The following is a 13,479-nucleotide window of genomic DNA, read 5'->3' as shown; positions in this document are numbered from 1 at the left end:
TTCGTTAAACATATTTTGAACCTGACTGATAATTCTCCTTTCAGATGTTTCCTCATCCGTATATGCCGGTACCTTACCCAGGTCTCATTCCTCATGTTGTATACAACAGACAGGGTGTTCCCCACATCCTCGGCTCTCCAGCACAAGGTAGAGCTCCTGTACGAGGCTATCACCCACGTCATGCATCTCCACTGGCCATCCCCAAGGTCAGGCCAGGAGATAAGGACAAGGTCAAGGTTGACCCCTCACAACCTGATGTCATTATACCTGGAAAGAAATTGCCATCAATGACCCAACGTGGACGGCAGATAATGTATATGCCTCAGCGTATGTCAGCAGCCTGTCAACAGATGTACTTCTACCCACAACACTATGGGGGATACTTCTACATGCCGGAAGACCCCCGAGTTCTAATCAACCAGCAGCTCCCACGGGGACCAGTGTTACATCCCCTTGGACCACAGCATCCCAGTCAGTTTTACCCAATCCTACGTCCACATTATGCCCCCGTGGGGCTGGATGATGCAGAAGACAAGCGCAGCTCTCAGACATCCTCTCCTGTATCCTCTCAAGGTCGTTCCGGATCACCAGCCACATCTCCAGGTTCATCAGTTGCAAGTCAACAGATTCAGCTCCTTCCAAATGTCCGTCATGTGCCGATTCATCTGTTCCCACGAACAGCCACCCCAACAAACAGTTCCCGTCCAAGTACACCACAACGGACAGAATCGCCACAAGTCTCACAAGACATGGGTACCACCATCGATCCTAAAGCATCACAGAAAATTGAAGCAGGTTACCTAAAATCCTCAAGTCCAGCATTGGAGCACCAAGAGAGAAGAGGATCTGCAAATAGCCCTCTTGCGAGGGTGATTGCATCTGCTCAAAGGCAGGTTCCTACAACTGCTGATAGTGGACTGGTGTTGTCTACTCCCTACAGTAGTGGATTTGGTGATATGATTATGCCTGGTCAAAATGGAGATATGAATGATGTAGTAAAGAAAGAAAAAACGAAGCGAACTCCTGTCGGACTTCGGCTAGAGACAGGATTTAGTCGACAGTTTAGTGAAGACTTGGAAACCCCAACAGAAATTACAGACTTGGTGAAGATGATCGACGAGACAATTGAAGAAGGGCATGAATCAGCTGAAGAGGAAGAACAATGGAACAGACAGTCAAAATCAGAGAGCAGCACGTTTTTCAGTTCCCGTACTACTAAGACCATGGCCGCTACACGTAAACTTCATTTGAATATTCCTCAACAGTCCTCAACAGAAACCTCGGAATCATCTGGATCACCCCCTTCTAGTCCTCCTGGTTCAGATCAAAAACCAACATACGCTGGCATGCTACGTCGTCGACTTCCTGCAGCTACAAATGACATTGATCCAAATCTTCTAGAACCACAGACACCACACACTCCTGCTGGCTTTATCTCGCCGGGAACTGATATCGATACAGACCCACTGGGGATTTTGAGAAACCTGAACATCAATGCTTCAACTGAAAAACAGAGAACTTACAAGTATTTCTCATAGATATATAAGAAAACCTTCAAATGAGTAACAAAGCTAATTGGTGTCAATAGGGATGCAAAGTTATCACAAATATGTTCCTTTAATGTGTGTAGATTTACCTGTAGAAAGTAGTAGTTTTATGTGTGTAGTTACATTCACAGTTAAGACAGAAAGTATGTCACTGTCATATTAAAGATGAATGTAGATATAGTATTTCTATTTTGGAAGAGGAAGAAGAAATTGAATGATTTAATTACATAGCAGACTTGTCAATGAGAGCACATTTATTTTTGTAAATGAACTGTGGTAAGTGTGACAACAGGCCAATCATCCCTGTTGCTTGCTTTTTACAGACTGTAAATATTTTTTGAATCTGCTGTAACACAAGATTGTTTGTATAAGCTTCAGTCAGTGTTAAGTGTCGTGTGACATAGGTTTTAGGTATTTTAATCGTAGAAACTTAACCTGATCTTGCAGGTTCTGGCTAGAAATCTTTACTGTTACTACTTGTAATTCTCAGGATTAAAAAATCAGGTGTTTGATGATGGCCTTTCTAGAATATAACTGAATTAGTGTTATTTTGTGATGCAAATAACACAATGATTGACTGCATTAATGACTGGAAAAGTTAATTTACAGTGAGTAGGTACTGCAGGCTAGCTTTAATAGCAAAGTATTTTGTTGGCAATTTCATTTTCGGTTGATCACTGTAAAACGGTGGTAACAGTTATAATTTTATATTAAATTTATCTTCTCTGACTAGTTGAAACAATAGGAACAAAATCTTCAATCTTTCCGATTACTTTTTGTTTCACATTTGATCACTGGCTGATCAGATTATGTTATCACTGGCACAGCTTCCTGATACATTTTACGAAGTTATCTGATCTTGAATTATTGTGATATCAATATGGGGCTGGAGAGGCATGTTCTTTGTGTTGTACATCAACTGACATAATTGCTATTACTAACTTTCATACTTGGCTTATTTCACCAGACTACAGAGTTGTCTGCCCTTAGTCGCTGGTTGACAAGGTTTGTAAATTTGGGTACATTCATGCATATTTGTCAATCACTCAGGTGTATATGTATATATTGTGATTAGCACTTGTTGATTTTTTTATTTAATTTAGTGAAACTAAATACATAAATTTTAGCCTCAAAAATTAAAATTAATGCATCTAGCCATCAGATGGAAACATCCTTTTAACTGTGACTTGCTGGCATATATGTTTTCAGACCAAGCATGATTCATAGTCAGGTGTAGCTAATGTCAATTCAATAGCTCTTTTTAGTTTGATAGGGTTTTATCCAAATTGATGTAATAAAAACTGTGTTTTTCTTATATTTGTTATATGCACATGTACTATGATAATCATTGCTACATTTTGTTATGTGTGGTGTGAATATATAAATACATGTATATTTAGTAACAATTATCTATATAACTAGACTAACAAAGATTTTTTTTTAATTAGTTTTTAATATATCTTCATATATATATCTGCATTGATTGCTTTTTTGATTCGTAAAAAGTAGCTTCAGTTCTGAGGTAATTAACTTGCTTGTCCTATAAATTGGCCAATTGCAAGTTATAATTTATGTTGTCAGTAACACACTAAGGAAGATATGATTTGAGACAAATATTACAGCACAACAACACTCTTAGAAAATTTAATTAGCAAAATACCATTTTATGGTCAGTTATAAAGCTTTATATTTTTGTATTCACTGTTAAAGTATAATAGTAAGTTAAATTTGTCTTTAAGATAAGGACAGGTGTGCCATTTGTTTAATACAAAACCGCTGTATTAACGAGGCAGTAAATACATGTTGGGAAATAAACTCACACATGTCTATTGCAGTTCAGTAGATATGATTACAAATTGTTTCATTATCCTATAGAAAGCCCACCCACTACTTTGAGTCAAAGTTTATGTATTGGGGCCCCTGAGCTATTACAGGATAAATATGGTACCTGGCTATTGTGGCTATATGTTATACTTGGTAATGTATATTGTTGTATTAGAAAAGTTCTATACTATTAGGATAATAGATGCAGAACAGGGTACATGTCAGCTTGCTGACAAGGTCATTCAAGGAGCCATGCTATTTCTGTCAGAGTTGGTTGTTATTTTGTTAGTTTCAATGTCAATGAACTATTTTCACAGTGCACTTTTTAATTATACATTTATATGATAAAAAAAGTCAAACTCTAGAGAATAAATATATATATATGTGGAGGAAGATTCTAATACTGTCTCCCATGGATAATAGATAGCAACTCTGTCACTGAACATTGTACATATAAATTTACTGGATGTTCATTTTTTGTTCTTCAGTTTCATTTGAATTTGAAGTAGCATTAAAGAGGGTGCTATTGTATACTATATTTCAGCAGAAAAGTGCTCTTTTGTGTTTCATGTTTTCACATATATGTTGAATAATATCAGCCTGTTAAATTTTCATTTAGATGTTGCTGAAATGATGACACGGAAATCAGTATTTGCACAAATACCTAGACAGTTTAAAATGTCTAAGGAACACCTGCAATGCTAAAAAAATGATTTGGTTATGCACAGGACTTGTGGTGGAATACAGAGGGTTTGGGTTTAATAATGGTTGTATTTTCTTCTGTTAGATATGAACTTTGAAAAGGATACCATCTGAATATTAAGTTGCAGTTCTTTTGTATTAAATGTAAGATCCTCTCTGAAAACTTCAAAGTAAAAGATCTATCAAAGTTTTTGCATGACTGATCTGTTGACTACCGGGGTAATTATCTTAATAAGAATTTTTCACGAATATTTCATTCATCAAATCCTTTTATTCCTGTTCTGGTTGTTTTAAGGCTTTGTGACTTTATTTTTGTTAGAATTGTAATTCAAAATATTTTGATTAAAACGTTTAATGATTACCATATATATCTGAATAAATATGCCCTGGATTGAAAGTTTATTGGTGAAACAATACACTCACAGGGGCTTGGAATTTGGCTGTTATGAAAAATAATACCTATTTCAAAACTTTACAGATCCAAGTACTTTGAAACCTAAACACGGATGTTAGAGATGTGGGTATCAGAGCCGGTCTTTTGCATACACATATAAACTTATTTATTTGTCCTTGTTACACAAAATCTATCAGAACGTTTCAGTTTACTGAAGAAGGAAGCTTGAATGTACCACAGTAGCGACATTTGTAATTTTCTCCCCATATTTACAGGATAAATGGGATACTTCAATGAACTTTTACTGTGATCCATTTGATAAGTGATTTGTGTTGTATTTTAAACAGTATAGTATCTTGTTAATGTTTTGGGTTTTTTTTGTTTTTGTTTTTAAATCTTTGCATTTAAGTTGGTTATAACTTAAAAGTCAAATATCAGTTTTGGTCTTCAAAAGTTTCAGCATTTATTGGAATATATTTGTTAAAAATAGTTTACTGTTTTGTTAGTTCAATTTTCAACATAAGTTTTCTGGTAAACTACAAATGTATTGTAGGCATTGAAGTTTTGAATTTTTACCTTTAGATTCACATCCACTCAGTGTGTGTATAGAATGAAGTATTGCCTTCAGATGAGTTTGTGGTCATCAGAAGATTGTAATGTGATGTTACTTTGAGGAACACAAGGTTTAACATTGATTTAATTTACTTAGATCTTACCTTCTTTTCAATACATTAGTTAGTAAATTTGTGATTAATTCTATTGATTAATTTAATAAAAAGATAGATTTTGTTTTTAATTACTTTGAACGTGATTACAATCTTTTCCTACCTCACACATTGAAACATTAGATACTGATGAATCGGATCTTTTAGATTTGACATCTATGAACTTGCCCCATAAGATTTGACCTCTTTGAAATTTACGTGTCAGATTTGACCTCTGTGAATTTTACCCATCAGATTTTCCTCCGCATTTTGCCTGTCAGATTTATCCTCTGAAGTTTACCTGTCAGATTTATCCTCTGAAGTTTACCTGTCAGATTTATCCTCTGAAGTTTATCTGTCAGATTTATCCTCTAAGTTTATCCTGTCAGATTTATCCTCTGAAGTTTACCTGTCAGATTTATCCTCTGAAGTTTACCTGTCAGATTTATCCTCTGAAGTTTACCTGTCAGATTTATCCTCTGAAGTTTACCTGTCAGATTTGACCTATTGGTTTGGTCTTTGTGAACTTAACATTTCAGGTTTGACCTCTGTACATGTACATGACCTATGTATCAGGTTGGACCTCTTGTCGTCGTTACCTTTAGATTTTATTTCTGTTCCTTTTAAGTCTGTTGAAACAAAGAAAATAAATGAAAACAGTTGTGAATTTCGTATCAATTTTCAGTTTTAGCTATTATAAAAAGCTTTATTATTCAAGACCTTTTTCTCTGTTAATACTTCAATCAACTGGGAAATTTCATGTGAATCTGTCTCATTTAATTAGATTTATTATCAGATGAATTGTGTAGACCCACATTTTAAGGTAATAATAGAAGACAAAATTATTAAAATGAAATTACTTGTGTTTTCCATGATCGTCTGTTGGTAGTTAGACGTGGGATATTGAGGTTGAAGAACTTTGGTTGTTGTGCTATCTTAATTAGAGTTGTTTCTTATTTGTTTACAGTTATCCTCAAGTATCTTCAGGAAAAAACACATCCTTTAGGAAATACGAAATATAAATTGTATAATTATTTTTTTACAAGTCTCTGGTCTCTGGGTCACACCAAGTTAGTGACCATGTCATATTCTTGCTCAGGTTTATTTTTAGTTTTAGAAATATCTCAATTTTCTGGTAGAGCATATTTTTCTTTTTAGAACTGAAATGATATGTTTTTTATAATCTGCTTAATATTGCTTTCTATTTCCAATCCATCTGAAGCAGCATTCCTGTCACAGTCCAGGTATTCAACATGTTATCAGACACTCATACATGTATTAGTTTCCAAAGGTGTCTTGTAAATCTGTATAAAAGGTTCCACTACACTGACACACTAAGGTTTTTCCTGCTGTACTCAACACCAACACTTGTTCAGATTAATGTGTATGCAATATAATATATTTTGAACAATGTGTTTGTTTCACAAGGTTCAGTGTACTTTTTGTATGCATGTGTTACCCTTTTCATCCAGATACTGTCATATTTATCCGGCAGTGATCTCATGTCTGCAGTACATGTACAAATAAAAATGCTCATAGTCCTGCAGTATAAGGCTAAACGCCCTACTTTGAGTCAAGTTTACAGGTTGGTCCTCTGGACTTATTGCAGGATAAATATGATTTGGTTTACAGAAGAAAAATAGGCATTTTTTTTTATTTTGTGAAATGTTTGTTTTTGAATGTTATGTCTAGATGGCAAATTTGATAGGTTATTGAGATTCTACAAGGAATCAAGATGGTGACTATATAATAACCTATATACATGTATATAGATATATAGATAAAACCAGCTTCGAAGGGAACCTGGCATAGATTATAAATTACAGTTATTGCCCTTTGTACAGCAATGGTTTAATTGTTGTATCATTGAGAGAAAAAAGAAAGAAAAATATACCTGTTTTCCTTTGGAATATTAATACAAGTATTTAATGCATTGGACTTCACACAAAAGGTAACCTGGTTTGCAGTATACAAGTTTTTCAAAATCAATACAAACGTATTACCAACATACTTATGTGGAGATGTTGCTTCAAGTAACTTCTTTTTAACAAGTTAACTTTTTGTGTCCATGAAAACATGGGATACATTTCATTAGCAAATTCAAGAACATTTGATTTTTTACCTCACCTGCCAAAGAGCAAGTCAACTGATGGTACAGCATTTCTCATCTGTCCATCCTGTGTCAACATTTCCCTTTAAACTACTTTTTTTCAACAACCAAGAGGACCATGATCATGGGATGGGGTCAGTAGCATGATGGCATGAAGGGCTCCATTTATTTCTTCAGATGAATCAACCTAGCTTATTTAAACTCATGTTGGAATGAAGAGGTATTCTGCTCAGCATCCAGATCAACTTTACGATGCATTAGTAGCAATACTGGCTTCTTTCTCATATTAGCTTATGGCTGGTGAATTACAGTGACTGGCCGTGCTCTCATATGACCCAAACTGTTGAGAAGAGGTAAAACCTGTAAACCAGCAACAGATGGTCCAGATTTATATATACTACTACTTAATAGTTTGTGTGATTTTTTCACTAATGAAATGTCAACCTCTAGTAAATATTACTGAGTTTGTCAAGTGTTATGTAAAGAATGTATTGATTTTACATATTGTTATTGTCTCTGCTTTGCATTGTTACCAACCAAAAAACATCAATCATACATTATTCAACCATTGGAATTTATGGGGGAAAAAAGTGATATTGATCAAAATCAAAATTTCTTTTTAAACGTCATGGCCATTATTGATAGATAATTAATATTTGTCATCCAGCCATTGTGAAATGACATCCATGTACATTTTACCATACAAAAGGAAAAAAACAAGTTATATTGGCTTTGCTGTGATTGACTTAATATGTAAATATTGTATAGAATGTCTTAGGTTGAAAATAGTCCGGCTTTAATCTTTTGTAGCAATATGCTGACTGCAGGTGGTAGGTGTTGTGTTAAACAATATAGATCAGAAACAAACCAAGTTTTATTGAAAAAACTTTTATAATTATTTTACTACCTGTACTAGATTTTATTTGACAAAGTTGTTTGAGGTAGACATTGTCCTCGTTTACAAACCTTAAATGACAAACAATTTTACATAGAAAAGACTTTGTTAGAAATTGGGTCACCACTGACGCTTGGGCTAGAACCACTTATATAGATTAAAAGGTAGTTAAAGTTGATGATTCAGTTCCTGTAAAATAATGTTATCATACAGTGACCACATTTTCCATTCACAAATGCCATCATCAGAATACATGTAAAAACTATCAACAGGGTGTTTGCCACACACAGACTTGGCATTTTTTCTAACTTGGTAGAATAGAAAGAAGTTTCTTTATCAGAGCTCTGACGTTGAAGAAAATAAAACTTTTATAACAAAGGTGTTTAATGTCACCACATGTTGGGAAAAAAATATTGTACATTTTACTACACCATGTGTGATTGAATAATTTTGTGTGTTACTAAACAAGTGAAATGTGAAATAATATTTTACCTGACAAGGGACATTTATGGTAAGTGAAATGATATTTTACCTGTCAAGGGACATATATGGTATGTGAAATGATATGTTACCTGACAAGGGACATATATGGTATGTGAAATAATATGTTACCTGACAAGGGACATATATAGTATGTGAAATAATATGTTACTTGACAAGGCATGTATGTGAAGTGGTATGTACTTGACAGAAGACATATGGTTTGTAAAATGATATGTTACTTGGCAAGATACATGTATATGGTATGTGAAATTATTGTTTACTTGACGAGAGACATGTATATGGTATGTGAAATTATATGTTACTTTACAAGGGACATATGTCATGTGTGGGTTTTATTTTCTACTCAGGAAGAGACGAGTAACACATGAAAGTATTCAACATGGTTTTGTATATTCCATATAAGGTGAACATTTTTGTAGGATTCGAATCTAAAGCAATCAATTAACTTTCATATACTAATCACCAATAAGCTTGTAATTTGATAAATTCTATGTCAAGGCACGCTTGTCTATGTTCTTAACTGATATGTTGAATGTCAATCAATTCTATCATTAAGATCATTTCAAACTAAAAACTAGTTTGTTTATAAATCTTTTGATCTGTTTGGTAGTATATATATATGATACCCCATAAGCTGATATATTTTGATCGGATATTATCCTAAAATAGCAATATTATTGTGTCATTGCTTGCTTGTGTAATACAGGTGTGACCTGGTAATACATGTAACAGGGTTTCCATGGAAACTAAACATATTTCATCAGTTCCATGGTTCCCTGGTGCAACCATGTTTACAGCCAGAAAAGAGAAAACATACCCATCTCATAGAAAATATGAATTTAATTTTGTACTGTATTTAGGCATTAGGAAATGTATCTCACAAGAGTACTGAACAAAATGATAAGAACATACATATTTATTTGGTAATAAGCCATGTTTGATAACAAGCCTATCCATATCTATTGCAGATTGGTCAAAATATTAATATATGTTGTACCATTGTCTTGCAATAAGCTCATGCTCTAACTTTAACTTGGAGTTAAATTTGATGTGTTGATCCACTGGCATGGGCTTATTACAGAATAAATATTGGAGTGAATTTGTGATTTTTTCAAAGTCGGTGACTATTGAAATGTTGCAACACAGCCATTTTCTAAAGATTTGTACTAAAGGTAATACATATATAAATATAGATAAATATGTTATGTATAGCTTGTATATAAAGTTGTAAGTAAGGTTCAGTAGGTTTTTATGGAAAATTCCTTGTGTTTATATATTTCCAGTTATGGACTGTTAAATGGTGTGGCAGCCATTTTCCTGTTCCCTCTGGTAGTCACGGGTCTCGGTGATCATCCTTCCACCATCTCTCTCAGCAACGTTTATGTTAACTTACCATAATTCATTTTGGTGTTTGATTTCTTGATTTCTTCTTGAAAAAAGTTTACGTCGTTGAGATCTTTGGAAAATTATAATTTTAGAGAGTTGCGAGATTGTGGGTAAAGGGTGTGTTGACTCCGAAACGTAACTAGGAGGGGAGAACAGAGAAAATGTTCAGTCTGTTACATCAACTTAGTAAACTCACACTGTAGTAGTTGTAGTGGTATATTAAAAACTCTTGCACGTTTAATCTGTTTATTGACTTTTTCATTCTTCACTTCACATGGGACAAAATGCCAGTGAGCATCCGTCATCAATAAGCTTTTCGTTTTAAACAGCTTCTTCTAGAAAATGTTAAATGTACTTGGGGTGAAGTGCTATAGACCTTTTTGATGGGTCAATATTTATACCCCAAACCTGGTCTTTAATGAAATGACCTTATGAAATACTTTCTTAGGTTGGTAAGTATGTACAATGTATGTGAATAGATTTTTAGCCTACCATCGTCAGATGGTGGACTATTTAAATTGCCCTGTGTCGTAGTCTGTCTGTCAGTCAACACTCACATGGGGCGAACTTGATTCTAGCTTGCCGTTTGTGCGGTTTTGAGCTTGCCAATGGCACGTACATTCAAGCAAAGCAGCTCAATTGCAATATGGTCGACATAGACCAAAACATTTATTTTTATTTATTTCATATACTCATATATGAATAAACATATTTCAAAGTATTGTAAACATCGAACGCATGCATATTCGGGACACAATCAAGTCATTTTGCCCCTTGCCCCCTTGCTGCCTTGCCACCGCCACGTCGGAATCAAGTTCGCCCTCAGATATACTTGTGGGGTGAATTAAAGATTCATTCCGTGCAAATATTTTCGTCGCCTATAGGAGATGAAATTTAATGTAAATTTGTGTTTTTTACCATAATTCATCATTAAACCTCACTGCGCACGTGCTTTTTAGCAACGGAATGAACGGAATTGATATGTGATGTCCATATCAAATTAAAACTTGTGCCTTGCACTCCACAAGTTCACAGACAAAGCATTTCACCACATAAGTCGATCTTGTCCGTATCACTGTCCCTCTGTAAAAAAAAATCTTGTTATCCCTATTTCTCAGAAAGTAACGAAGGGATCTCTCTCAAATTTCATGTGTAGGTTCCCCTTGGTCCCTAGTTGTACATTGTTCATTTAGGGACCGATCGGAAAACAACATGGTCAACAGGTGGCCATCTTGGGTTTTGACAATTGAAGTTTGTTATCGTTATTTTTCAGAAAGTACTGAAGGGATCTTTCTTAAGTTCCATATGTAGGTTTCACTTGGTCTCTAGTTGTGCATATTGCATTTTGGGACCGGTCAGAAACCAACATGGCCAACAGGCACCCATCTTGAATTTTGACAATTGAAGTTTGTTGCCGCTAGTTCTCAGAATGTACTGAAGGGACCTTTCTCAAATTTTATTTGTAGGTTCCACTTGGTCTCTAGTTGTGCATGTTGCATTTTGGGACCGATCAGAAACCAACATGGCCAGCAGGTGGCCATCTTGGCTTTTGACAATTGAAGTTTGTTACTGCTAGTTCTCCAATTTCATATGGAGGTTCCCCTTGATACCTAGTTATGCATATCCCTGTATAGGACCAACCTGATAGCAACATGGCTAACAGGCAACCATCTTGAATTTTGACAATTGAAACTGTATAGTTATAATAATTTCTTAAAGTACTAAATGGCCATTATGGGTCTTTCTCAAATTTGAGGTTTCAGTTGTACATGCAAGTCTGATTGAAAAAACTAAATGGATCTGGAATCAATGGAATCACTGGATGACATCGATATAAGTCTTATTGGACTTCTTTGATGTATCTTGGCGTTTTCCCACAACTAAAATTTGTCCTTCGACAAAGGGTATGGCAATCTTGGATTTTGACAATTACAGGTTGCTCCTGCTATAAAGCTTTATATATAGTTATTAAATGTTTTGAAGAAAGAACGGAAAACATTTCACTAATATGGATCATTCCATGGTGGGCGCAAAGATCCCTCTGGGACCTCTTGTTTATGTATGACGCTTTAGTGACTGCATTCTGATTCAGGGGACAAGAGTGTAGCCTGATTTGTAAGATGAAGGTGACAGAGTGTGTAGTCACTAAAACGCCATGTTGTCACATACAAGTTCATTCACAGACCTTTACCTATATATTGGCAAACATGTGTCAAATGTAAACACTTCAAAACTAGAAGGTCTAAAGTGATGAAACATAGTATTTGATATACACCAGCACTGTTTATCTTCTAGGGTCAACTTTGAGCAACAATTGCTAGGGGCAAAGGTTAACTTGAGCCACCATCATTGGTAAAACATCATCTAATACTGACACCAGGGATGGAATGTTGGGTACTAATATTTCGTCAGTATGTACCAGGAATGGAGTGTAAGGTGCAGATATTACGTCAGTAGGTACCTGGGATGGAGTGTTTGGTACTAATATGACGTCAGTATGTACCTGGGATGCAGTGTTAGGTACTAATATTACGTCAGTATGTACCTGGGACGGAGTGTTGGGTACTAATATTTCGTCAGTATGTACCTGGGATGAAGTGTTGGGTACTAATATTTCGTCAGTATGTACCTGGGATGGAGTGTTGGGTACTAATATTACGTCAGTATATACCTGGGATGGAGTGTTGGGTACTAATATTTCGTCAGTATGTACCTGGGAAGGAGTTTTGGGTACTGATATTTCGTCAGTATGTACCTGGGATGGAGTGTTGGGTACTAATAGTACGTCAGTATGTACCTGGGATGAAGTGTTGGGTACTAATATTACGTCAGTATGTACCTGGGATGGAGTGTTAGGTACTAATATTACGTCAGTATGTACCTGGGATGGAGTGTTTGGTACTGATATTTCGTCAATATGTACCTGGGACGGAGGGTTGGGTACTAATATTACGTCAGTATGTACCTGGGACGGAGTGTTGAGTACTTATATTACGTCAGTATGTACCTGGGATGAAGTGTTGGGTACTAATATTACGTCAGTATGTACCTGGGATGAAGTGTTGGGTACTAATATTACGTCAGTATGTACCTGGGACGGAGTGTTGGGTACTAATATTACGTCAGTTTGTACCTGGGACGGAGTGTTGGGTACTAATATTACGTCAGTATGTACCTGGGACGGAGTGTTGGGTACTAATATTACGTCAGTATGTACTTGGGATGGAGTGTTGGGTACTAATATTACGTCAGTATGTACCTGGGATGAAGTGTTGGGTACTGATATTTCGTCAGTATGTACCTGGGATGGAGTGTTGGGTACTGATATTAGTCAGTATGTACCTGGGATGGAGTGTTGGGTACTGATATTACGTCAGTATGTACCTGGGATGGAGTGTTGGGTACTAATATTA

At 35.4% G+C, this 13,479-nt stretch overlaps 1 protein-coding gene across 1 annotated transcript in view; it reads left to right on the top strand.

Annotated features, from left to right (window-relative positions):
• The window catches only part of LOC117330460 (probable helicase with zinc finger domain), a 44,766-nt gene extending 34,459 nt beyond the window's left edge, over positions 1-10,307 (top strand). Inside the window, exon 24 of the mRNA XM_033888757.1 lies at positions 45-10,307. Coding sequence (XP_033744648.1) covers positions 45-1,538 — 1,494 coding nt within the window. The 3' untranslated portion in view covers positions 1,539-10,307. The remainder of the gene's footprint in view (positions 1-44) is intronic.
• The last annotated feature ends 3,172 nt before the right edge of the window (positions 10,308-13,479 follow it).

The sequence above is a fragment of the Pecten maximus genome, chromosome 1 (genome assembly GCF_902652985.1).
Source record: "Pecten maximus chromosome 1, xPecMax1.1, whole genome shotgun sequence".
NCBI lineage: Eukaryota > Metazoa > Mollusca > Bivalvia > Pectinida > Pectinidae > Pecten > Pecten maximus.
Note: the sequence above shows the minus strand (reverse complement) of the source record. Positions and strands in the feature narration are given on the sequence as shown.